General features: G+C 41.7%; 2 protein-coding genes across 3 annotated transcripts; one reads left to right on the forward strand and one right to left on the reverse strand.

Moving 5' to 3' along the window:
* The first annotated feature begins 23,748 nt into the window (after positions 1-23,748).
* Positions 23,749-24,465, forward strand: LOC9641478 (glutaredoxin). Its single transcript, XM_002960298.2, has 4 exons — positions 23,749-23,915; positions 23,975-24,063; positions 24,125-24,223; positions 24,292-24,465. The coding sequence occupies exons 1-4, from the start codon at positions 23,785-23,787 to the stop codon at positions 24,363-24,365; spliced, it is 393 nt and encodes a 130-aa protein (XP_002960344.2). The 5' UTR covers positions 23,749-23,784; the 3' UTR covers positions 24,366-24,465.
* Positions 24,466-24,835: 370 nt separating this feature from the next.
* On the reverse strand, positions 24,836-26,606 carry LOC9641479. Of its 2 annotated transcripts, none has more exons than XM_024673582.1 (5): positions 26,537-26,606; positions 26,300-26,483; positions 26,193-26,251; positions 25,961-26,130; positions 24,836-25,899 (listed from the first exon to the last, which is right to left on the reverse strand). In XM_024673582.1, exon 5 carries the CDS (start codon positions 25,580-25,582, stop codon positions 24,857-24,859), a length of 726 nt encoding a protein of 241 aa, XP_024529350.1. In that variant the 5' UTR covers positions 25,583-25,899; positions 25,961-26,130; positions 26,193-26,251; positions 26,300-26,483; positions 26,537-26,606; the 3' UTR covers positions 24,836-24,856. The 2 variants fall into 2 exon arrangements, with proteins under 2 accessions (XP_024529350.1, XP_024529359.1); XM_024673591.1 differs by having other exon boundaries at positions 25,352-25,899; positions 26,537-26,600.
* Positions 26,607-26,623: the final 17 nt, after the last annotated feature.

Raw genomic sequence — 26,623 nt, forward strand, 5'->3', positions numbered from 1 at the left:
GCCTCGCCTGAAGATGTTATAAAAATTGAACTACTTACATTTCTAAATCACGCCTCCATGTCGAATGTCAATGACAAACTGTTTCAAGAGAAAATTCAAGCACTTACATAACACTTCCAGTAATCTCTTTGGTCTGATATTGTCTTCCTTGCCTTCAGGAAAACATTAATTTGTTCTCTAGGCTCGTTTCTTGCGTTCGTAGTCAAATCCTGCAAGAGATTTAAAAACCAGATTAGAGAATGAGCAGAGCAAAAGAAAAGCAGAGCAATCCTTGACGAGCCTGACGACACAAGGTCCCACTTCTTGGCCCCGCGTCACAGGAGCAATCTTTTCTCCCGGATAGTTACTTGCTGCACGACTGCATTCTGCGATATCTTTCTCTGTGGTGTTCTCTGCTACGCTCCCATTAATACGCCAGCTGTGGAACAAACTCTCCAAATCCTTGCCACTTCGACGAGAGCTTTCGCTTATAGGCCTCCTCTACCATGACAGAAGCACTCGAAGTTGACGTTTCTGCAGCGAACTATCGTCGGGCCGTCCAAGCGACGCTCCATGCTAGCTCTCGTGCACTCTGCACTCAGATCCCGTTAACAAACAACATATCTCAGATTGAACTCTACCTGGTAAATTTATTTCCCGGAAAACAATCTCAAACTCTTCTGGGCTTTCAATGAAATTTTCCATGTATTCGACCTTGATATTCCTCACAAGAAACGCGTCATGTGTGTTCAAGTCCTGCAAGAAGACACAGTAAATCAAATCACTAAGATTTCACTCCCACACTCACCTATAAAAAATATAAAAACCACTTCATGGTCTCCACCCAGCACTGGCTTTAGCAAATGGTAGCTTCCAGAAGACGCCCAGTACAGCATGTCGTCCGGTCGCCAGTCCGTCAGAGAACTCGAATCTTCTTGCACACATACTGCGGCCACGAAGTTCACAAAGCTCTGCTCGGCATTGATCTGGAGAATGCCAGAAGGCATGCACTCTCGCCATATCTCATATTGCGCCCAAACTCATTCCTCTGATAAGTGGGCGAAGGGGAGTTTTGGCAGAGTGGTAGACCCTGTTGTCTGTAGGCCTCGTTGATCTGTCCACCATAATATATTCGTGTTTGCCCTGGCCATCGGGGCATTGGAGCCACTAGAAGAAGAGGTTGCTCATGGCCCTCGTCGGACAATGGAGCTCCAAAACTGTGGAGTGAAGCTCGACTTTGGAACGAAGACCCGCGAATCTGTCAGTCGAATGCTGAGAGCGTCCATGATCTTTTGATGTCCTGCTAGGAAAGAAGAAAACGGAAAAACGTGAAAAGGCTTGAAGAAAAGAAAATGGTCTACGTACTTGATCGCTCCTGGCTGGGATCCAGAGGCATGTTTCTGGCGCAATCCGGCATTCCGTCCCATCATGATTAGTCTGTTGGATTCGGTAAGAAACTCACTTTTCTTTTCTTCTCATTTGACTCGATTTTTGCAGGTGAAAGACGAGGAAGACGAAGAGGATAATTGGACAGACGAGAAGTTGCATGACTGTATGTTTCTAGACTTCAGTTCCTTCGGTACTGATTCTTTGTCTGCTTTCCAGCGATTGATAAGCTACTCTGCTGCTTCAAGCCTTGACAACACCTCCCAAAGCGTTCGAGTCCAAATCAAACCCCTCCACCACGTTTTCGACGTGACAGAGCCCCTGTGCCAGCTTTTCTCTCGGTAAAAAGGGATCATTGTGTTACCGAGACTAAACTAGCTCAGTCTTTCCGCCAACAAGATGATGGTGTGGAGCTGGAAGATGGAACAACTCTCTCGCCCATTGAAATTCTGGCCACTACATGTCAACAATTTGACTCGTCTCACAAGTATGACAAGTGCTCAACTCAAGGAGCTGGAAGTGTGTCTGTGATTCAGGGAAGGAACTAGCATGCCCCAATCACAACGACCTTTTGAGCAGAGTTGGTCAGGGATCTCATTCTCGAGATTTCCTGTCGGTTTGGGTTAGCAGCAGAGATCCAGAGCCAAGCGGCTTGTATACCCATGCCTTTTGCAGATATCGTAGCGCACCTTATCAACGTGATGCTCGGAGCACGAGAAGTGGTGCAGCTCATCGAGGAAGGACGGGAAGAGGGGCGCGATGCCATGGCGGGCATAGATTTCATGGATGCTGCGCGCCAAATACTTATTACCCACGGTGCTGCGCCATTTGTAGAAGACGCGAACAGCATGGCGTCCGCCCAGAAGAGCTTGCGCCTCTCCTGATGACGCACCAGCCGGTCGCTGCAAATGCACAGCAAAGGAATATCAGGGATTTCCGCTAATTGCCAATAGACGACAGATGTGAGATCAAGTTGGATCACTCTAGATAGCAGACACAGAGAAAGAGTCTTCCAATGGCATTCATGTTAGTTATCTTCAACTGTGCACATTGGTTCTAGATAAGCATACACTAAGGCTGATGCAAATTTTACTAGATCCATAATTATAGCCATATGTATTAGCATTATTAGTGTTTTTTAGATTGGCATTTTCCATTTCCTAGGTGAAGTCTTTCATACTAAGAACATTTTATTTATGCAAGGTTTTGATATTGGGATTTTTCTGTAAAATGAGAAATCATGTAAGTAGTGAAAGGATTTTGTATGAATAAGTTAATGACCTTCAATCCTTACGATGCCGTATATTAATATTAGCGTAGTGGGATTTTGGTAGCCATTGGATTGGTTTCAATCTGGACCACTCGCTCTTGTATATAAGCTAGGGTTTTTGGGTTAATTGATATGCACATTTCTGTATTCCCTTTCTATATTCCATGCACTCACAGAGAAAAATATTATTTAAAAGTCTTAAAGTCCTTAAATGTATAAGTCTCATTTTATGACAAAGCTTGATAAGAATATATATTTTTATATTAATTATCATTTGTTAAATGATGTGATGATCTTGGATATGTACCCTCTTCCTCACATTACCAATTTTCTAAACCTTTTGGAGCAAAGTTGTTAGTTCACTAAATTAGATTTTGTTTTTGGGTACTAATAAGTGTCGATGGCTGAAGAGGATGTTCCCAAAACTATTTTCCATACCCCATTTGGTTTATATAAGTTATTAATGATGTCATTCAAATTGAATAATGCTCCAATAACTTTTTAGTAAATAATAGTGAAATTTTTGTGATATGCTAGAGATGACTGTTGATTTTATTAATTGTATCTTGATCCACTTAGAAGGGATGTAAAAAGAGAATGTCTGTGATGTTTGTAAAATGTTGGATCAGTTGTGAGAAGTTGATTTAAAATTAAAGTGGTCAAATTGTGTGTTTGGATCCAAAACATGACTTAATTTAAGTTTTACATTTCTTATGAAAGTTTGCAAGTGTGAATGATGTGTAATACTTCTTCAGCAAGGTGTAATGTCTTGATTGTTTTATTAATCTCTTTTGATTGTATTGAACTATTGTATACTAAATTATTCATATCATATTTCATCTAGTCTGAGGATTACAAGAGGGCATTTATAAATCTAAAAGAAGTGTTGACAATTTTCTCAATTTTGGTGTATCTTGATTACATTCAACCTTTCATTTTGCATATGGATATTTTTGATATTAGTCTTGAAGATGTATTGATCTTCAACATTATCCCATTGTATACATTAGTTATATATTACAACTAGCGAAAGTGAGCTACTTTATGATAAATGAGTGTTTAATACCATTATCTATGCATTTTTTAAATGAGGATTCTTTGCCATTGGCAGTTGCTATACTTAATGTTTAGTGTCTACAAGATATAGAGCAAGATTTATCTTTTCTTGATGAAGTTCACGAGGCTTAAAAGATTGAGCTATGGATCTAAAGACTTCGAGATGGGTTTGAGGATCTTGCATCACTTGTTAATGACTTGCCATTTTGGCATTTACATTCTCAATATCGCTTTGAAGATAACCTTCTTTATTTTGTAGAGACGAATCCTAATGATCATTTATGGCTGGTGGTGCCTTTTGTCTTTATTCCATGGTTTCTTTATGCCTACCATGATTCTTTTGTTCTATACGGGCATATGGGATATTATTGTGTGACCGAAAAGCTATTCAGGTTTTTCTATTGGTCAAAGATATTACGTGATGTTATTCAGTATGTGCATAGCTGCGTTTGGTGCTAAGTTCGTAATACTCACCCTTGTGTCATGGAAGGATAGTTAGAGTCAATTGCAATTTCCCGTCTATTTGAGTTGGTAGTGTTTGATTTTATAGGACCTTTTCCACGATTGACTACTGGCAATGAATATATTATTATTGTTTTTGATTATTTGATTCATTGGGTGGAAGTTAGTGCTCTTGCTAGCACCTCTACAATTGCTATTGCATACTTCCTTCTCAATCGAGTAGTGTTCCAACATTCTTGTTTGGAGTGGATTCTTTCAGATAATGGTCACATATTTATGGCTAAGGCATTTTATATTTTGACATTTCGGTTGGGGATATACCACACTTTCATGAGTGCTTATCATCCACAATTAAATGGTTTGGTGGAATGACTCATTTGGACATTCAAAGGAATGATCGCGAAGTACATGAACTTTTAGTATTCGGATTGGGATGGTTATTTGCTGTTTCTTCGGTATGCATATGTCATAGGGGTGTAGCGTTCTATTAATGCTTCACCATATAAACTCCTATATGATCATGATCTAATATTACCAACAAAGCTAAGTTTACCTTTGTGATTGCCATGAACTGCCGATGGTAAGTCGTGGGATTAGTATTTGATGAGCATTCTTCCACTTGTTCAAGTAGAGTTTGCCGAACACTTAGGCCGGGTACAAGTGAGATAACAATAGCGCTATAACTCCCATCATTGTCCACTTGCGGAGTACAAAGTGGATGATTTGGTGTTAGTCTGTTTTCCTCATCCTATAATACATGGTTTATCTAAGAGGCTCCTTGCTTAGTGAAAAGGTCCGTATCAGGTGTTGCAGCAAATTTGATCACAAGTTTATAAGGTTCGATATGATGTCTAGCAGGCTGATCCTTTAAAAATTGTGCATATCCAATGGTTGAAATGTTTCGTACAAAGGGATCAAGAGCAACTAATACCACCTACAGATTGGCCAATATCTCCTTTTGACGTTTGTCCAAATCCGGGCCCATCTACAAGAGAACCCTAATGGGCTTTTATTATTTTGAGATGAGCGAATGATGTGAAGTCCAAGTGTATAGCTATGATGCTATATACTAATATTAGTATAGTGGGATTTTGGTAACTGTTAGATTGGTTTTAATTTGGACCACTTGCTTTTGTATATAAGCTAGGGTTTTTGGGCTAATTGATATATACATTTTCTGTATTCCCTTTTTATATTCCATGCACTCACACTTATAATTAATTTTAATTATATTAAATTTCAATACAATATTAATATCTAATTCTTTTTCAATATAAATCTAAAGTTTCATTTGATTTTATTTGGATTTATCTTAAGAAGCATACAATATACAAAATATATTACTTATTAGGGATGAAAGATGTACTAAAAGTTTGACATTGAAGGAATTATGTGCAAGTGTAACTTGGGATCTAGTTGATTGTGATTTTGTAAATTTTCTTGTTTGTAGTATTAATTTTATAACTAATAACTGTATACTCAAGATTACAATATGCTACTTGATGTTGATGCTATTAACTTCCACTTTCAACTCTAATGCCTTTGAATATGTTATTTTTGCCTCCTTTGATCAAGTATTTGTAATTTTTACATGTTTATTGTTTCTTAATTTTGGAACTTTTTGATAAAAGTGTTGAGGTTGAGCTTGTAGTTGTGGCACTAGTCCTCTTCATTCTCTAGTGATATACTTGGGATGGTGTGAATTGATCAATATTATTGGCTCGCTTGTTCATTATTTTCTTTTACAATTTTAAGGTTCCTAATTATTTTTATTGCATATTAAATTCCAAGATCATCTAAAGTTAATCCCATCACTTCTATTAACTTTTGACCAAAAAGTCATATCAATATATGTGTGTGTGTGTTTGATGTGGTAAGAATCCATAACCAAGTTGAAGAAGTCTGATGCCAAGAGCTGATAACTACTCTAAATGATAGAAACAAGAGAAGACAAAGGAAAGAAGGAGAAAAAGTTGAAAAAGTGAAAAGGGAAATGAAGTGTAAAATTTTGGGTTAGAGCATGGGAAAAACTCTAAGTTAAAATTAGACACTCAAGTTGGGAAAAATAACAAAAAGAAAAAACAATAGAAAAACAAAGCATGAATCTAGACTCTAGCCTTGTAAGTCTTCACACCTCCAAGAAATTCCTTGAACATGCCCAACTCATCCTCAAAGTTCTATAGAAGAAAAAGTGGAGTGAATGCATTGAACATGTGGTAGATGATGAAAAAAAAGACCATATCTAATATGATGTAGCAAAATATGTCATTAGGATTTCATGTAGAGCGTGCCATGAACCAAGATGAAGTGGCTTCTATAGCCAAATGCAGCTAAAAGCATGTGGATGTAGAGAGTTTTTTACTCCATTAATGAGGGTCTAGATGCCTATTCTATACAGGCCTAAGTGATTGAAGAAAAGAGTTGGAATGTCTTTAGATTTGTTATGCTATGCTATATCTTTTGTCTTTGACATTCAAAAAGCTTGATTTTTTCTGTGTTGTATTACTAAAGTTTGCTTGATAAAGTGATCTTGGAAGATCCCAAGTACCATGTGGAAATGATGAAAAACTAAGATTAGGTATTTGTGATGATGGAATGCAGTGATTATGAAAGTGAATAGAGTGATGTATGAATGTAAGTGGATGGAAATGAAGAGGAGGATGTGTTGTTAAAAGTGATAGAGACAAGAACCTAGGAACAAAGAGGAAAAGCCGAAAGAATAAGCTCCTAAACAAATGGAGTTAATACCACTCCAAGGCTGAAATCCAACCTTGAGTTTGTGTCTACAAAAGAAGACTGCTTCGAAGGATATGAGAAAAAATTGAAAATAAAGAGGAAAAGAAAAGAAATCTAAAAAACCTAAAGAGAGGAAAAAATTCACCGCTAGTGAAGAAGACGGTGAGTCGAGTTTTTCTTGAGTGTTGTCTTGAAGAAGCTTGCCTCTAGAGGGCAAAGGGAATCCTAAAGAAGGCACTGGATTCTTTTGAAAGTCAAGCTGAAGGTAGGCATGATAATCCAATGCTTGCAATGTCGAGAGAATTTGAGGTCGCAAAAGACATTGATATGAGACTTGGAGCATGATGTTAGGCTATGTTGGCTGCTCTTGGATGGGGAATGTTAATGCTGCTGAAGAGGAGAAAGTCACTTTGAGTGCTTCTAGAAGTTTAGTGGGCGAACAAAGTGTTGATGCTTGGGAAAGCTTCCATGAAATCGAATGTGTTGTGTGGTTGTGGTCAAACTAGATCTCCATGATGAGAATGGTGTCTGTGAAGGCTCCATGATTGAAGACACCATGCTAAGAATCGGAGCTGAAACATGAAGAAATTTGGAGTCATATGACTATGCAAAGCCATGTCAAAGTGGTTGAGTGGGCTTGGAGGTTTTGTCATTAGAACACTAATGACAATTTATTTTGGTTGTGGGCTTTGCTTAAGGCATTTGGGAAGATTCAATTTGCTGAATTAGGCTGCCACTTTGCAACATTTACCACGTTTAGGCATTTGCAATGACTTAAGCATTTTATGTCAATGACAACACATTCACAATCACTTAGAGGATCAATTTGGCAAGGACTAGTCTCCACTTTTAAAGGTAAGTTTTTGCATTTAATATGAGAGCTTGATTTCCATGAGGAAGGATTCATTGAATCTAGAAGATACTTTGCCTAGGGATTTGCAGCAGCCCATAAAGATGGCTAATCTAATCTATATTATATAGCAGAATGTGGATTTATCCCTCTTCACACATGGAGCTTCATCAGCATAGAGTCATAGAGTGGAATTTGAGGTCTTTTGTGACTCAAATGGAATTACAATAAATGTGGGCAAACATAACTACTTTCTTCAATCAATGCATGGATAAGCTTAGATTTGAGCAGAGTCAATCTTGGATACAAAGTAGAAGTGATACACAGAGGTGACAAAGCTTTTTCTCAAGATGTTTGGACAGGAGAAGGATCTCCAATAGCTTCACACCAAAGTTTTTTTCTTTTTGACATCACCCCATGAATCTATTATTGACTATATCTAGTGGTTCAAGCAACATTGGAAGCTATGCCTCACCCAAATCCTAAACCTCATATAGTTGCCACTTTTATCTAGGGACTAAAGCAGCTCATCCAACACAAACTTCTTAAGTGTAAATGTCATTTAGCTTTTAAGTATGCTAAGGGAGGTGATGAGTTTTGCCTCACTCTAGGTGTTTCTCAAGTTGCCCAATCTCCATTTAACCACCTTCTAAAGCATCTAATCACAACAATTTCTTGCCAACTTGCTTCCAGAGTTACGAAAGAGAGAATCCCACAATTGTTGAAATCTGCCATCATAGAACTTTGCCAGTACAAAGGCTTCCTTGAGCATCAATAGCAAGCTTTCTTGCAACAACAACAACAACTCCGCCATTCTTGATGAGCTTAAGGCATTGAGACTCTAGCAAATAGAGATAGCACTAGATGACCCCATTGATGGTATAACCATTATGAGGCAAGTAGACACTTGAAAAAATGGTGTTATCACCTCTATTTAGAGTTTTGACCTCTTATGAGACAAAGAGTCTAAGAGCATTCACTTGTTAATAACTCTACACTTTGGCCACCTCTATATGGATATTAGTAATAGCTCCAACAATGTGCAATTGAAGCCGCTCCATTGACAAAAAAAGGGAAAGGAAATGGCTCTCCACATGAACATCAACAATAAGACACTCATAGCTGTGATTGAGCTCAAAAGAAACATTAGCAAACAGCCCTAGACATCAATGGAGAGCAAGGCTCAATTGTTCCACAAGTCTTAGACCCAACCATCGCATGCAAATTGCCCTTTAAGTTGGCATTTGCTAAATCCTCTATAGTTGATGTTGGACCTTCTCAGCTTGATAGCACATCTTCTGTAGGCTTACATCTCCCATGACTCTAGCATCTTCAACTCTTCTGACAAACATCCTGCAACAAGTATGCACACTTCCATCACCCTTTCACTTGGACAACTTTTGTGATCAATCCCAAGATTTGGATAGCAGCTAGAAACCCTTGCATGTTTATGACAACATATTTTTCATGTTGGTGAGGAGATCCATATCATAGATACCATAGGAACACAAGACCTAGGAGTTTTTATGGCATTGATTACTCTGCAAGATACCATCACAGCATAAGCACTCTTGGATTCGAGTTCAAGAAGTAATATCATCTCATTAACATTGGCAAAGTCTGTTGGGCTCTAGATCCAAAACAATAGAGCCGTCATCCTCAAAACCTTTGGAAATCATACTATGATCCCTTAGGCATATGTTGCCAAGTACCGATATCAATCCAAGGGTTCTCATTGCTGGTGGATTTTATGGTGGTGGACTTTCAGCAAATGAACTCACACTCCCTCACCAATCTTATCATCTTGGGATGCATATAGCACTTCCAAGCCCAATATTAAAACATACTGGAAGAAGAGGATGATGTAAATTAGTGACAAGATCACTACCAACAAGCTTTACAACGGCTGTTCTTTGATGGAGAGGGTTTCTACTCCTACTTCACAGCCTAAGCATACTTTTGTGCCCAAGTGGACTACTTTTCTAGCTGAGTTGGCTGTTGTCTTCCCCGAGCTCCTCAACAATCCATCACTATTGGAAATGGTGGTATTCAACATCCACACTTTTTCTACATCCAACACTACTACTAAACCATCCATATCTATATGTTCTAGTGTTATATAGTCCTTGTCACAATTAGAACTTGCTTCCATGAAAAACTCAACCACAATTTTAGAGATTTATTACATGCTAAAGGTGAGAAAATTTGATTGGACTGTTTTGCTATGGGCACTTCCAGTGGCTCAAGAGGCATTTAGGAGGCTCTTATCCAGCTAGATGCCAATCCTATGCAACTTTTCTCCTTACTCTAGTCTAGAGTGCATGCTCACAAAAGGTGATGATATTCCCCATGTACCACTAGTAGTGACCAACTCCTCAACCTCTTTATTTGAGGACCGAGCTTCTTGGGATTTCACAGCTCTCTCAACAACAACAAATGAGATTCTAGTCAAGCTTGGAGTCAGGGACAACATGAAAGCATGTGAGTGATAACACTATTGGTGTTTTAGCAATCGACTTTCAGTGATTAGGAGATTCTGGGACACTTAGAGACATCAACCTCTATACTCACCACACAAACTCCTTCAACCACACATCTCAAACAACATAGATCACATAGTTCCCAATAAGTGGTGTTTACTCATGCCAAGAAGATCCAGACTTTCCAAAGTCCTTTATTTGGACCATATATCCACCATATTGTTTGCTCTTATTTACTAACTTTGCCTTTCTAGAGCACACTCACAAATCCATGTACTTTATTATGGAACCCCACAAGCTCGATAAACAACACTCTTATGACCACTTAGTCTACTATCTTGGCTCCAAATCTTTATCCTTACTAGAAAGGAGCCTCACTTTAGGATCTAGCTATAGAGAATAATACGGCACATCCCTTAAAGTTGGCGGCAACACAACTCTAACCTCTTTTCTTGAATTTTCTTGAATTTTTCTTTTCTTGAGCCCATCAAATGAATTGGTACATTCTTTCCCTAAAACTTGAGCTTAGAGTGAAGAAAGTTGAGTGTAAAAAATCTAATAAAAACTGAAAGAAAAATTTTGAAACACTTGGAGCTGGTGTTTCAGAAGTTGCGCGAACACAAACTATATGCTAAGGAAAGTAAATGCGCTTTTGGTCAATTGCGCGTAAACTTTCTTAGTCATATAGTTGGTAGTGGTGTAATTGAGGTTGATCCAAGACCATTGTATCAGATGTTCGTTTCTTCCTTGGTTTGGCAGGATACTATTGTAAGTTTGTCCGCAATTTGCAAGAATTGCTCTTCCGTTGACTGAGTTGACAAAGAATAGTATTCTATTTCATTGGACACCAGCTTGTTAGCGTGCTTTTGTATGGTTGAAAGAGATCTTGACTACGGTTCCTGTTCTCAGGATCCCAGACCTTGATAAACCCTTCGAAGTGCATTGTGATGCATTTGACTATGCTATTGGTGCCGTGTTGCAGCAAGATTGTGACAAAGTGGTTGGTGTTATGCTAAGGCAACATGGTTGTCCCGTTGCGTTCTATTCTAAGAAATTGGATGAAACTCAACGAAGATGGCCAACGCATGAGAAAGAGATGTTTGCTATAGTGTCGACCCTAGAACACTGGAGACACTACTTGGGTGGACATACCAAGGTTTATACAGATAGTAACACACTAAGCTACTTTGCTACACAGCCTAAGCTTATGCCAAAGTAGGCTCGTTGGCAAGAGAAGCTTGCTAGATATGATATTGAAATCATATATAAACCAATATTGTTCCGGATGCATTGAGTCGTCAGGCTCAATTCCGGGCAATATCGGCAATCAGTTCAGACTGGTTAGAGGACGTTTGAGCTTCATATGGAAGTGATCCATTGGCGAAAGCAATCTTACTTTGGGCGGAGTTGTCGAAGCAAAACCCTGGTAGCGAAGCAGCGAAAGTTGTTGGTTGAACCAACGTGAAGCTTCACTTCTCAATTCGGGATGGGCTTATATTCTATAAGCAGGAAAGATTGTATCTTCCCTCTAAGGATTTGCAACAGTTATTTCTATGGGAACATCATGATGTTCCGGCAGCGGGACATGGTGGACAGCGAAAGATTCTGGCTTCATTGAAAAAGGGAATTTTCTGGTCTGGTATGGAAGGTGATGTAGCGGATTATGTCCATTTCTGCCCTATATGCCAGCAATGTAAGCTCAGAACTGAGAAGCAGGCTGGAAAGTTGCAGTGCATTCTAGCACCGGCATGGCCATTTCAGAGTATGACACTTGATTTCATCACTTGCTTGCCGAAGTCTAAGGGTTATGATACTTTGATAGTGGTTGTGGATCGGTTGTTGAAGATTGCACACTTTAGCCAACTATGGGAACAGTAAATGCGAAACAAGCAGCAAAGCTCTTTTTCCATGAAGTAGTGCGAGTTCGTGGTCTTCCCGAAGAGATAATCTCAGATAGGGATCAAGGTTTACAGGGAAGTTTTGGGGCACACTATTCCAGCTGTTCAGTACCAAATTGAAGTTTAATACGGCTTATCATCCTCAGACTAATGGGCAGATCGAACGTGTGAATGCTCAAGTTGAGGATTATCTGCATTACTATGTCACGGTGGACTAACGCGACTAGGTTGAGCATTTAGACAATAGAAATTTGTTATAACAACACATTTCATAGCGCTATAGGCTGTTCTCCATGGGAGATGCTGCAAGGGAATGCTCGTGGGGTTCCTCAACAAATTATTGTACCGAAACCAATGGCCAAAATGTTGGTCCCAGCCGTTGAGACTTATGCGGAGCAACTATGCCAAGGTTGGTCTAGAGATATTGAGGTGATGGGTAAAGCTCAGAATAGGTATTGCCGTGATAAGGATCAGCATCGTCGGAATGTATCCTATCAAGTGGGAGATCAAATATGGCTATCTTCCCGAAACTTGAACATTAAGGGTTCTTTGTCTCGGAAGCTCTTGCCGAGGTATATTGGACCCTATCGGGTGTTGAAAAGACTTGGTGATGTATCCTATCAATTGGATATTCCACAAGAGATGTTCAGCCTTCATGATGTGTTTCATGTCAGTTTACTAGCCCCATATGATGAGGATCCTAGCCGCTCTAGGGATGTTCGTCCAGCTCCGGATGTTATTGATGGTGAACCGGAGTATGAGGTTGAGGCCATTCTTTTGTCTCGTAAGGCACGTGGTGGTCGTGCGAAGGAATACCTAGTTAAGTGGAAAGGTTACCCATCTTGTGAATCAACTTGGGAACCTCTGAAGAATCTTACACATGCCCGTAAGCTTGTCACGGAGTATGAGAATAGTAATAAAAAATAGCTTTTGTAAATCTTGTAATAAATCTTGCAAATTAATAAAGTAATATATTTCTATAAATTAAAAGTGTCGTTTCTCTTGTTCGTTCATACTTGGGTCAGTTTTGGCAGGCTGACTTTGGCACTTCAGTGCATGGGTCCAATCCATAACCATGGGGATAACTATTATAGACTGATCACAAGTTCCCACCTCTCTCTCGATGACTCATTTTTGAAAAGGGGCGTGGTTATGTAAACAACTTAATCTACTAGTTTATAGTAGTTGTCTAAATCTTCCCGACGGGGTTGATTTCTTACTCAGGGGAAGTTGGGCCTCTGGCCTTCTCCCTATATCCCTGCAGGTAGGGATGTATCATTCCTTGTAAGCCGAGTGGTACTCGGAGCAGCAAGGGTGGCTAACTCCGTTAGTCATTTCCTTGTCGGTGACGGCTGGAGGGTGTCTGAGTTTTAACATCTTTGGACGTAGAGGAGAGGTCATTCCATAATTCATTTAAGTTGGTGTGTTTCCCACATAGTGTGCTTTCCGTTAACTTTTGGAGTTGTTTCCTTGACGGTTTGCTAGACTCAGGTATACATCAACGAGGACGTCAATCTTCCCTAAGGGGGGGAGAGTGTCGCGAATGTGACTTTAGGTATTGAAAGATACTTGTTGGCTAGTCCTTATGGACACTCTCTCCTTACTACCACAACGGTAGGAGGTCGGTACTGCTGGTTCCCTTTATGGTCTCCGCCCAAGCTAGTTGAGAAACTGGTCAGCACATGTTCACTTAGACCGGAAGGGCACTAAGGAAGGAAATCCTAAGTTGTCATTAAGTTAAACATACTTGACATGGTGACGAGAAACTCATGATGCTGACCTGCACTTGCTAGTGTTGGGAACCCCCGTGATATTGAGACTAGTTCCTCAATATTTGCTAGATGATAGCTTACCGTATCTGCCAAACACCCTCGCTATCACGCCTTTTGTATTGGTCTCATTGCGGTCCCAAGTGTTATTTATGGAAAGTGTCTAGATTAGCTCATTTGGCATATCTACAGAATGTAGAGATTAGTTTGAACACAATGGTATTCGTCCTGTGTCCAAATTTACAATCTAGTGCCATTCCATATTTAGTATGTTTTGGACTTGTCCCAGAGACTAACTCCTGGTACTAAGGGAGGCTTGGGGTGAAAGCCCAAAGCATGTGTTCCTCAAGGGGAGGGGGGGGGGGGGGGTGTTGTTGTAGGGGGTTGGAATGCATGTCCGACCACCTGAAACATTAGTTTGGCTCCCGTTGGGCTGTGTTGCTCTTTGTTCTGCGTCCGGCTTGGGTCTAAACCCAAGCTCCACGCTGCTCTAGTCGGTGGGGTATCCTCCTCCTCGCGTTAGGCCACCAGTATGCCAAAATTGTGCCAGACTCCGTCTGACACCATTTTGCGTGTAGGTGTTGGATATGGGGAGTTGGTGCTCATGGGATTGTATCGGACCCTCGTTTTGTAGCACAACGGGCTTGGAGTTCGGCTCCAAATTCAGGTGCGCTACAATGACTCAATGACATGACTTTAGTGTTTAAGTCTTGTGAAAAACAAGTTGAAAAGTGATTGTTGGTTGCTTTGCAACTAGTGATTGCTTGTAGATTTTGTCGAAGACTGTGACACTTGCTTCACTTGATGATGGTTCAACAATGATGGGCTTGCTTTACTGGATGGTGTTGTGGAGGATCGTGTGATTAGACTTATATGGTTTTCCATGTTAGTATGTTGATTTTACCTCTATTGGTATCATTTGGTTGCATTTAGTTCGTAGTGTTGGATTTCATTGAGTCTTGGACACAGTGAATCACTCCTTGATGAAGTGTTATCTATAATTGAGTATTGTTGAAGAATTAGTCTCGGATATTGACTAAAGTATTTTTGACTTTGGCTAGCTTAGTTGCTAAAGAGCTTTAAATGGTGATTCACTCTTGCTTTTTTCTAGCTTTGTTATGGTGTTGATAGCATTGAAGTGATGCTTTGTCGTTGACATTGTTGATGTTGAGATTTGAGTTAAATGATATGTTTCTCCATAGGATTGATATTGAGTCTCATTAGTCTCAATACAATTAGTGTTTATGCTTGAGCTGTAGCTTTATGTTATTGGCATTTATGCTTTTGCTAGTTAGTAACTGTATTGACGTTCAAATGAACTGAGTGGCAAGTTGAGTTAGTTGTGTTCTAAACGAGATTGTTTAGTAGAGGTTGAGTTTTGGCTTTTCCTTAAAAAGTGATTTAGTCATGGACTATGCTAACTCTATAAGTGGAAGGGTTAGTGATCAATATTGGAATGTTTGAATCCTTTTTAGATTTAAGTTGGGATATATTGATCATGAATGATTCTTCTTATGCTTGTTATGAAATGAGTTACATCTTGCTATAGATGGTTTCATGGAAGATTGTTTAGTGTAAACTTGTTAAGTATAGCTCCATTGTGTTTGGCTTTTGGATTGATGCAGATATGCTCTTTATTAGCTTTGCATTATGAAGTTTAGTTATAGATATGTTGAGGAGGATATTGTGGGTTGCACTATAATTTCTTCTTTAGCATTGAAGTTGATTCATGCGAAACTCGTGATCATTGTTAGGCAAGACTTGGCTATAAACTTCTTCGAGCTTTTGGTTCCTTAAGTTTTTATGCTCATTGTTTCATTTGTTAGAAGTTGTTGGGGAAGGCATTTTTGCTTTTTAGCTTTGATGTTGAAGTTGGTTTTTGCATCGAGCAATCATTGGTGATGATCGACTATCATCTAGGATAGTTGATTATCCTTATCAAAAGGTTTTGCTTGATTATTGTTGATATAGAATGATTTGTTATTCTTCAGGATAGTGGATTCCTTCTTTGACGATGATTCTACATATCTCTTTTGATGGGATGATTAATAATCTTTCATGGTGGTTAATTGTTCTCTTTGATAGCTTTTGGCTTTCCGCAATACTACATGTTCTTTGTGATTTGTTCTGGATTGATCTTTTGGGTTTGAGACATCAATAGGATGTTGCCAATGCTTGCTTGAGCAACTCTGGTTCCTTAGTATTATTGACCAAAATCTATTCAAATTGACTTTTATGATGGTTGGCATGAATGAGTGTTTGTTGGTCTTATTGCATTCATTCTATTCTATTGATTATTGCTTGAGTTAGTTTTGATAGATTGGGATGTTATTTCCTTCGGGTGATACATTCGCGAGCATTATGCTTGTCAATCAATAACTATTAGTTAACTTTAATAGTCAAATAGTATCAATGGAATACTTTTGTGTTCTTATCTAAGATTTATTCACTGATAATTAAGTTTCTAAGATATCGTTGTCTATGACTTTGATATTGTCCATCTTTTGATCTTTGAACTTTGGCCAGTATAGGCAGACTAGCTTCGGCACTTCGTGTGCATGGTAAAATCTTTAGTCATGGGGTAGCTACTGTCAACTGATCACATAACCCGCCTCTCTATCAATGTTTTTTATTCCGTTAAAAGGGCGTGACCGTATAAACAACTCTAACTGCCTATTTATAGTAGTCTATCTAAACCTTACCAACAGGTTTGGTTTCTTTGCTCATGAGGGTTGGGGCCTCTGGCTTCTCTCCCTATGTCCCTGCGGGTAGGGGCATATCACACTTTTGTAAGCTGGGTGACACCTAGAGTAGCAAGGGTGGCTGACTCCGTTGGTCATTTGCTTGTTGGCGACGGTTGAAAGGTGTCTGAGTGGGTAGCGCATCCACGTTAGACAAAGAGGTTGCCTCCTAACTCATTTAAGTTGGTGCATTTCTCACATAGTGTGAATACCGTGAACTTTTTCTAGAGTTGTTTTTTTGATGGTATTCTAGACTCGAGTATGCATCGACAAGGATGTCGATCTTCTCTAAGGGGGGAGAGTGTCGCGAATGTGACTTCAGATATCGAAAGTTACCTATTGACTAGTCCCTAGGGACACTCTTTCCTTACTGTCACAATGACAGGAGGTCAATATTGTTGATTCCCTTTATCAGCCCCTCTTATTCAAGTGTTAGTAATGAGGAATGAGCATGAAGTGATTAATGGATGAGTCTTTAAAAAGTGACACAAGAAGGATTGACAAATGACAAGTGTTGTGATATATGGAAGTGTCGGGATCGAGTTCGAGATGAAGTTTGAGAAGGAGTCTAAGATTAGGGAGCATATATATAGAAGGGTTAGACTCTAGTGGAATTAGTTTGGCAAAAAAAGGCCAATGTGACCCAAAAACACCCACGTGTTGGGTGATGATATAACTACTAAGGACTCTAAGACTAGAGTGAATATGGATAAACAAGTAAGGTATCTTGGTGAAATGTTCAAGAGCTAACTCTAGTTCCTTCAGGAGATTGAATGGTTGATACTCCCAATCTATTACCTACTTGAATACCTAGTGTGGCTCAACAGAACCTTGCTTTAGCCACATGGCTAGGGCATCTAAGGGCTAAAGGTGGGGAAAGTACCCACGAAACTTGTGTAGGGTTGTAGTGTTTCAAAATGTCATCCCAAAACCCTAGACTGTGGAAAGGAAGATGAACAATTCTTTTGGGTAGTGATGAAAGATACAATTAAATGGCAAGGAAGTCACAAAGGTCAATGGGATTTAGTGGTTGGGCCTTCGGGCCTTAACCCTGGTGAACATGGCCATGAATGGAGAAAAACTTGGTGGGGACTAAAGAAAAGATATTGGGAAAGGCTATTCTCTATATCTTCATGTACCTTAAGGATGCTAAGGTGTGATCTTAGGAGGACCACTCATGGACAAATGACTTAGTCTCTAAAAGATGGGACTATGGCATAGGTGATCTAGGACTACTAATGAGGCAAGGGTAAGTGAACATGGCTTTACTGTAACAAGTTGATATATCGATGGTACTTTTGGGGTGTCTGTCATGGGATTGGACATGTGGAGCACTTGGATCAAGTGCAAAAGCTGAGTGGCATAGATGCCATTCACGGGGCTAACATATCCCCAAATTGGGAATATATCTTATGGAGATTATGAGTGAGACTCCTCCAAGTGGTTAAAAGTGTAATTAAGTGACTAAAGAAGAATGGAAAATTTAGTCATTGACATGATGGTCTAGTCTTGAAGAGACAGGACTATGGTATGGATGGTCTTGGATTACCAATGAGACAAAAGTGAATAGATATAGCGTTAGAATAACTGGCTGATATATCAATAGTACCTTTGGGTGTTTATAGTAGGATTAAACATGTGGAGCATTTATACCAAGTGCAAAGGCAAAGTGGCATTATGGGGCTAATAAGTCCCCAAATTGGGAATAAAATTTATCAAGGTTGTGAGATAGACTTTTTTAAGTGGTCAAAAGTATAGTTAAGTAACTAAAGTAGAATGAAAAAATTAGTTGATTACAAAGGGATTTTACTTACACTTTAGACTTGTTAGTTAGTTCAAATATTCATCCAATATTTTATATGAGCAGATGTCATGGATCAATCTATCATCTAGGTCCTAGATATCAATATTGAAAAGGCTAATCCAACAAATATTTTTGCTTAAAGGTTGGTGAAGTCATGTTATAAGACAACTCAAGAATTGTTGATTTAGTGGAATGGCTATTTATGAACAAAACTACATGAGAAACCAAGAATGAACGGAAGAGTGTTTCCAAGTTTTTGTAAAGACTTGAATGACATTGTTGAGGAAGAGGAGAATTAAAGTTTATAGTTATATTGCTATATGATTGAGTTGTTTGTTTTACTTTCATTTTTTTATTTCTCATGCAAGAAAGTTGTATTGCTTTCTTTTTGTCGTGGCTGTTTATTGCAATATTGGTGTTGTCGTTTACATATATTTTTTCCATGGCCATATTGCTTTAGACTCCCTTCATATAAGTCTTGTTTAGCTTCTCGATCTTGCAATTCATGGCTAATTTATGAAGGAGGGGAGAATGACATGAACCACAAGAGAATTCTAAGAATATACTTTGGCATGTGGGATTTAAAGCTAAAAGACCTTAAATGTTAGGAGATTAGCCTTTGTTCATTTCAAAAGTTCTCTGAGTTTGTTCCTTATTCATTTCAAAAATTCTCTCATTGTTTGTTTACCCTATAGTTTTTGGAACCAAAAGAAACTCAACTCACTATTGATAACCCTTTATAGCAAAACTAATAAGCAAGCATTGCCATCCCAAAACTGTTGCCTATTATCTAGAGCATTACTTGAAATAACTCAAGAAAAAAAGAATGATGAAAATGGCTACAAAAAATGTATTGAGCCAAACCATGGAGAAATATACTTAGATGTGTCTACAATTGCTATTGCTTCTATCAATATAACTTATGATCAAAAAGTTTTTTTTTTTTTGCAACCAAATGATAAATATACATTTACCGTTGTCATTACAATCATTTGATGTGATCCAATAGGTCAAAAAACATAAGAGACTAATATACTTCATGATGTCATTTGCTCTAAAATAAGTGTGGGCTATAACTTGGCTTGATTCAATTAAGTAGTAGATACTCTATTTCTTGTGAAGTTTACCTTTTTTATAGGCATACACCTGTCAGATATTCATACACATTACTCATAACAAGTATACATAAAAACAATTCCTTACCATAAAGAAGTGTTTGGCCTCCTTTGATGGTAATGTATTGGTTTTTAATTTCAAATAATTATGAGCCATCTTTGCTCAGCCACAACATATCAAACCTTCACAAGACCAAGGTGCAAAGGTGCATCCGATATAAATATCAACTTGTTGTAACAGCCAATATTGATCTTGTATTGTAAAATGAGGCAAAATATATAGACACTAATGTGGTTGTGGGGGGTGGGGGGGGGGGGGGGGGGATCAGTGAGCACATGGTTTAGGGTTTAGGGTCACCTCTATATTATCTTGTTTACCCATAATCAGATTGCTTTAGTCCACTCCATGATCCAAGCCTAGTGAGCCTCATTTAGGCTTACTCCCATTTTAGAACCATTACTTTGTAGAGGGAGCATTTCAAGAATTCTTAAATGGAAATTGCAACTGTACAATCAAAAAAATTAGAAATGATAGAAAGTACTAAGCATATACTTGTGGAATCACTTCCACTTCTTGCTATAAAATTGAAAAACCTTTCCAGCCACTCTATCCTAAAGTCACTAAAAGGCCTTACATGCAAACAATGTTCTACATTACATTGCAACAAAAGAAACAATTCTTACTAATGATAGTTATTAAAAGTCCTTTGCCAACTCTCCTTAGTCAATATATTTTTTAGAATAGTTCTTCTATCTTCTCCTTACCCTTCTTTTTGTCATTAGGATCTAGCTTAGCATTAAGTTTCACATTTGGCTCGTCACCTTTATGGTTTGCATTTTTGTTTGGGTCTTTGTTCCCATTTGCATCCAGGGGCTCCTCATTCTTAGTCATATCTAGGTTTGGGTCACCGTTCTCAATTATATTATTGCCATCACCACTTGGGTTAATAACATCCTTTGGCTCCCCCTTCTTGTTCACATGTGGACTCCTTGATATTGTTAGCATCCTCTCGCTCCCCGTTTTCAGCTTTATTGTCACTCTCATCTTTAATATTGTGCTTGGAGAACAAAATCACACATTTGCCATGTGTAGTAATTGACGCATAAACTCGAAAGAGTGTGTTTTTAAATGGAATTCCAAGGTACCTAGCAAAAAAGAAATTATAGAAGTAAAAGAAAAAAAAAACTTACATTGCAGCCATCATGCTTTCTTCATTTTTATTATTGTTGAATTGTTGAAAGCTTGCAAGATGATGTCAAATCCCTTTTTCATGATATTATATCTATAATTTTTCCTATCACAAATCATTTTTCCTCTCCACATAACCACTAACAAACAATAATGAACATAGTCTTGCACAATAATAAACAATATTAGCAATACACTATGCAATGCAAAGAATGAAACAAGAATGAGCATGGTGATGCATAGCCATGAGCAATGTTAGTGATGCACTATATGATGTGAGGAATGAAACAAGGATAAACATGGCAAGGCACAACAATGAGAAATATTGGCAATATGCTATGTGATGAAGAATGCTAATTGTAAGAAGAGATTACACACAATCCATGTTTAATATGCCCGATGCAGATGCAAATGTGGATGTGTGTGCACTAGATTGATGCAAATGGAAATGTGGATACTTGTGTAATGAATTGCAGTGGTGAGACTTATTTGGCACTTGATCAACTTTTTAAGAATGTTATGATATTGGCATCCAGAGAATCATTCTTGTTAAACCTTTGCCAAAAATATTGGTGCTTTGGGATTAAGGGGAAAAATATTTTAAGATATTCTTTGCCCTAGGACGAGTTGCCAAAGTGAGAATGCATATCAATTGAAGTGAAGGAATCATTAGTGAATCATTCAATGCCTCTCCAGACGTTGCCCTCTCAGCGTAAGCTACCATTGCTGCTGGCTTGCCAATTCTAGGTTGATGAAATCTATTGTGATCTTGATAGAAGTTGGGGATTTTCATCACAAGCTCGATCCCATCTAGAAGATGGGGATCATCATAACACCAGCAGTAGGAGGCTAACGATTGCATCTTTAGCAAGATCATCCATGGCTATGCCTTGGCATCCAAGGTACTATGATCTCTCATGGATCCATGTTCTTTATAGATTTTCTTTTATTTTCTCTTTGGGAGCTCTATGAGGACAGCATTCTCAACATAAATCCACTGTGCGTGGTTCAAGAATCTCAAATTGGTTAGTATATTCTCTTCAATAAAACGATTACCCCATCTATATAAATACCCTAACTACTCTTATGTAAAAAGAAGCGAATAATAAAGGCCCCAAAACAGTTAATAAACCTGATGAATCACGCAAACTCTAGAACAAAGCCAAAGAAAGGATCACCACCGCCATGACCGTCGTCTTCCCGGCGAGGAATGGCACTGCCGCAGCTTTGACACTGCTCTTAGCAGCAGTCACCGCCGCGGGTTTCTTCCTGCCCGAGCCCCTCCCATCATCGCCCATCCGACGGTAGCGCTCGCAAACCTTGGTACACCGATCGTGCTCGTGGAACCGGCAAGCCGCGCAGCTCGAGCACTCCGTGTCCCGGCTCTGGCCGCAAGCGGCCGCCTCGTAGAACCCATCGCCGCACGTAGCGCAAGGCGAGCAGATCTTACACCCGGTGGTCGCCGCGGTCTCCGTGAGATTGTCCCCAGCCACCACCACCAGAGGCGCGAGCTCAAACTGAGTGGATCGGCACGACGAGCTCTCCACGCACACCCCCTGGCTCGCGTTGAATCCCAGGTCGGGCGGCGCCGCCACTTGATTCCCCCAGCACTCCACGCCTCCGTGATCATCCCGATCCAGCCTCACGCCGCAAGTGTATCGATCCCCGGCGGTGATGAGCGAGAAGGCCACGCCCGCGGGAGCGCTCGACTGGCCGACCGAATCGTCCCCCCAGCACTGCGCCGAGTGGTTGTCGAGCCGGATGCCGCAAGTGTGGAACATCCCCGCGGAGATGGCCGAGAAGGCCACCCCCTCCGGCGGCGAGCACTGGCCGTGATCGTTGGCGCCCCAGCACAGCGCGCGGTGGTCCTTCCGGAGGATGCCACAGACGTGTGTCCGCCCCGCCGCGATGGTGTCGAAGAGGCTGCGCTGGTTGAAGCGGTTGCGCTGGGCGGAATCGTTGTGGTCGCCGGACATCTGGCCCCAGCACACGACCCGGCCCGTGTACTGCGTGAGGCCGCACGAGAAGTAGTCGCCCGCGGTGATGCTGCGCATGGGGATGGTGATCGGGGGCGAGCACTGGCCGAAATCGTTGTTGCCCCAGCAGTCCACCCGGCCCTCGTCGCCCGGGAGGATGCTCTTGTCCCGGATTGCGCAGACGTGCCAGCCGCCGCAGTTGATGGTGGAGTAGCGGACGCCCTGGAAGGCCGCGGGGACGATGCTGCCCGGGGTCTGGCCCCAACACACGGGGTTGTGGCCGTCGAGCGTGAGGCCGCAAGCGAAGTAGGCGCCGCCGGTGAGCGACCAGAGCGAGATGTTGGCGGGCGGGATGGAGGCGTTGTTGATCGCGAATGTGCCCCAGCAGCGTGGATTGCCGGAGCTCGCGTCGATGCCACAGACGGAGAAGCTCTTGACCGGGGAGGAGCCGGATCCCCACAGCGCCGCCATGGTGCTCATGTAGCCGAATGCATGCGCCGCGGAGACGATCGAGAGAAAGATCGCGATCAGGCGCAGGAGGCGGTTGCTGCCGTCGAGATCCATCGCGAGGCACCCTGGGAATGGCGAGAGCGGGATCGAATGGTCAAAATCCGCAAGAAATCCATCAAGATCGAGGCGATTCTAGAGCGGGAGCGATCAAGATCCAGCGAAGACGCAAGAAAGATTCACGCGAAGCATGGAATCGGCAAAGCAGAGCAACGATCGAGTGCCGATGCGATCAAATCGTAGAAAGATCCAGAGGAGAGGCAAGAAAGATTCAATCGAGCAAGGACGCGATCAAGATCCCGAAAAGAGGCAAGAGGAATCCATAATATCACAGGCAGAGCACCGGAGAAGCAGCGATCGACAGGAAAGAACACGCATTGGCTTACCTCGAGCTCCCAGCGATCGCGAACGAAAGCTATCGACGTTCCTGGGGCAAAATATTCGGAGAGAATCAATTTATACCACGGCCACTTTACACGTGGCACTCACGCTCCACGTAAGCATTAGGGCAGACTCGAATATCCGGTTAACGTTGACGAATATCCGTTCTAGGCCTGGGGTTGAAAATGGGGCTCGTGGCGAGCAGCAGTAGCGGCAGCATGGCGGAAGCGAAGAAAGAATCGGCGGAATCGACGAAAGGAACGGCGATGGCGAAGGCAAAGGATCTGGTCGCCAGCAATCCCGTCATGGTTTTCAGGTTCGATCGAATCGAGCGGCCGATCAATCGATTTTGGTTTCATTCTTTTCTTGTGGCAGCAAAAGCTATTGCCCATATTGCGTGAGCGTGAAGAAGCTCCTCGCTAGCCTGGGAGCCAAATTCACCGCGCTGGAGCTCAATGCCGAGAGTAATCTCTAGAAATTTCTTCTTTCTCGCGATTGATCGATTGATTCTGTTTTGGTTTCTAGAGGATGGGGCGGAGATTCAAGCTGCCCTAGCCGAGTGGACCGGTCAGCGCACTGTTCCTAGCGTCTTCATTGGCGGCAAGCATATCGGTGGCTGCGATGGTAAGTTAAAAAAAACTCTAGTTTAAATTCTTGGCGCGTAGCGCTAACGCATCGGCCACTCTTTGTAGACACCACAGCGACTCATCGCAAGGGACAATTGGTTCCTTTGCTCCAAGAGGTTGGAAGCGTGGCGAAAATGTGACGAAGCATTAACTTTTTCTCACTAATGAAAAAACTATTGCGGTGAGCGTGTATTCAGCACGCGACCTTCCCAGCTGAGCTATCCCCGCTTAAGCTTGTAATCAAGTTCTTAGCGCCAAAATTTAGTCGAGTTTTCTTCGAAGGCACTCTTGCGATGAGCGTGGATCGAACACGCGACCTTCAGATCTTCAGTGACGCTCTGCGAGCTGATCTATCCCCGCTTTAAGCTTGTAATCAAGTTCTTAGCGCCAAAATTTAGTCGAGTTTTCTCGAAGCCACTCTTGCGGTGAGCGTGGATCGAACACGCGACCTTCAGATCTTCAGTCGAGCTGATCTATCCCCGCTTTAAGCTTGTAATCAAGTTCTTAGCGCCAAAATTTTAGTCGAGTTTTCCTCGAAGGCACTCTTGCGGTGAGCGTGGATCGAACACGCGACCTTCAGATGCTCTCCGAGCTGATCTATCCCCGCTTAAGCCGCTTAATGTAGTTCTTATTAACGCCAAGATTTAGTCGAGTTTTTCTTCCAAGCCAGCGCTAGCACAGACTTCCACAGCCGCTTGGTCTTTCGCCCTTTAGATTTCTCCAGCTTAAGAACTTTGCTTTCACTGTCCGAGATATCACTTTTGCTGGGAAAGCTTGATCTTTCGTTGGAGCCACTGCTGCTGCTGCTACTATTGGCCCTGGCTCCCTTGTACATGATCCGGCAGCAAATGTGTGACACCAGGAAGAGACGAAGAACAGCTCGGGCTTCTTCCGGATCTTCCACCAGTGGCTGCTGCTCCGGAGCTAGAGCCGGGACGACAAAGTCGAGCAGCATGGAGCCGACTTGTTCTGCCGTGTTGCCGTGCTCGTCCATGAGCGTCACCGCGAAAGTCATGAGCATGTCCCAGAAGCTAGCAGCATCGTTGTCCTGGAACGCTTCTAGTCTCTCCACAGTATCTGTGTTCTTGAGTAAGACCACGAGGAATCCAGCCGGGAGTAGCCTCTCGGGAGGATAAGCTCTCACGAGCTCGCGAATGGCGGCACAGCACAGCCCCGCCCTGGAGTGATCGGACGAGCTCAGCATCTTGAAGAGCCGCTTCTGGCTCTCCCGTGCCGCGGCGATGAGCGTGTAGGCCGAGCTCTGAGCGGTAGTCGTCCAGCTTCCGTCGAGAAGGAGCTCGTCCTCCCAGAAGTTGATCGTGTTGATGAGCGTGCACAGCATGGAGAGCTTCTCCATGGATGTGCCGAGAGCTAGGAGCTCCTCGCTGGGAGGCTGGAAGTCGAGAGCAGCATCGTTGTTGTGCTTGGAATGGTGACGATCATCTTCGACGTGCTCGACCTCGATTTGGTTTTCTCCTGTTCTCGGAGTTTCATGCTGGAGAAGCTCATCCGTTACGAGAGCGTTGAGGGCATCCGAGTCCGTCTCCGAGGGGCTTGTAGAAGAGGATGCCCGATCGCTCGAACTTCGTTTGTGATCTTCATCTTTCTTAGAGTCTTCTTCTAAAGCAGCAAGCCCGGCTTGTGGAGGATCCTCCTCCTCAGAGAAGAGTGAATCTACTCACGAAAGAAACACCATGATCAGTTGACCAGAAGAACAAAAACCAAGAACAAATACCATTTTCTTCTGTTTTAGTGTTCGTTGTTGTCTGATCTTAACTGATAGTAGCATTCGATTTTTCCAGCCCTCGCACGAAATCGCTTCTACCAACTGGTCTAGATGGAAGCCGGGGTGTGAAAGAAGTAGCCGACGCTTTGCATTTAGCCAAAGAAAATGTGCTGGTCTCGCTGGTATCAAGGCTAGCTTTAGTCGACCAAATGTACCGAATGAAAAAGAAGTAAGAACATACCTGTGAGACGAGGCAGTGTCCGATACCAAACGACCACCATCCACATTTCCATTTCCACCCTGCGCAGCAACCTATAATCCAATAATGATCGAAGAAAACAAGCTCACCTGGAAGAGATTCATTCCATTCGCGATTCTGAGTAGCAAATTCGAGCTCATCTCTTGCAGAGCCTTGACGCTGCTCTGATCGTCCTTGAGCTGCAAGCACAATCTCCCAAAGTAGCCTCCAGCGTCCGCGGTTTGCTGATTGAGCAGCTTCCTTGTGCTCTCAAAGAGCTCCCGGGATTGCCTCCTGTGACAAGAGAATTCTCAATCGATTCTATGCCGCTGGAGCGCAGTACTCACAGATTGGCCAGTCGCTGCTGGAAGAAGCGATCGTCCTCCTCCGCCATTCTCCCCTCTTGTTGGATGCGAGGAGCCCTAAATAAACCT

The sequence above is a fragment of the Selaginella moellendorffii genome, unplaced genomic scaffold (assembly GCF_000143415.4).
Source record: "Selaginella moellendorffii unplaced genomic scaffold, v1.0 SELMOscaffold_0, whole genome shotgun sequence".
NCBI lineage: Eukaryota > Viridiplantae > Streptophyta > Lycopodiopsida > Selaginellales > Selaginellaceae > Selaginella > Selaginella moellendorffii.

Excerpts from the sequence above, each read along its gene's own strand:
- LOC9641478 (XM_002960298.2), top strand. The coding sequence starts at position 23,785 with ATGGGGCTCGTGGCGAGCAGCAGTAGCGGCAGCATGGCGGAAGCGAAG. Across the intron at positions 24,064-24,124 it reads GCTGGAGCTCAATGCCGAGA|AGGATGGGGCGGAGATTCAA; the intron begins GTAATCTCTAGA and ends TTTGGTTTCTAG. Across the intron at positions 24,224-24,291 it reads GCATATCGGTGGCTGCGATG|ACACCACAGCGACTCATCGC; the intron begins GTAAGTTAAAAA and ends CACTCTTTGTAG.
- LOC9641479 (XM_024673582.1), bottom strand. The coding sequence starts at position 25,582 with ATGGAGAAGCTCTCCATGCTGTGCACGCTCATCAACACGATCAACTTC.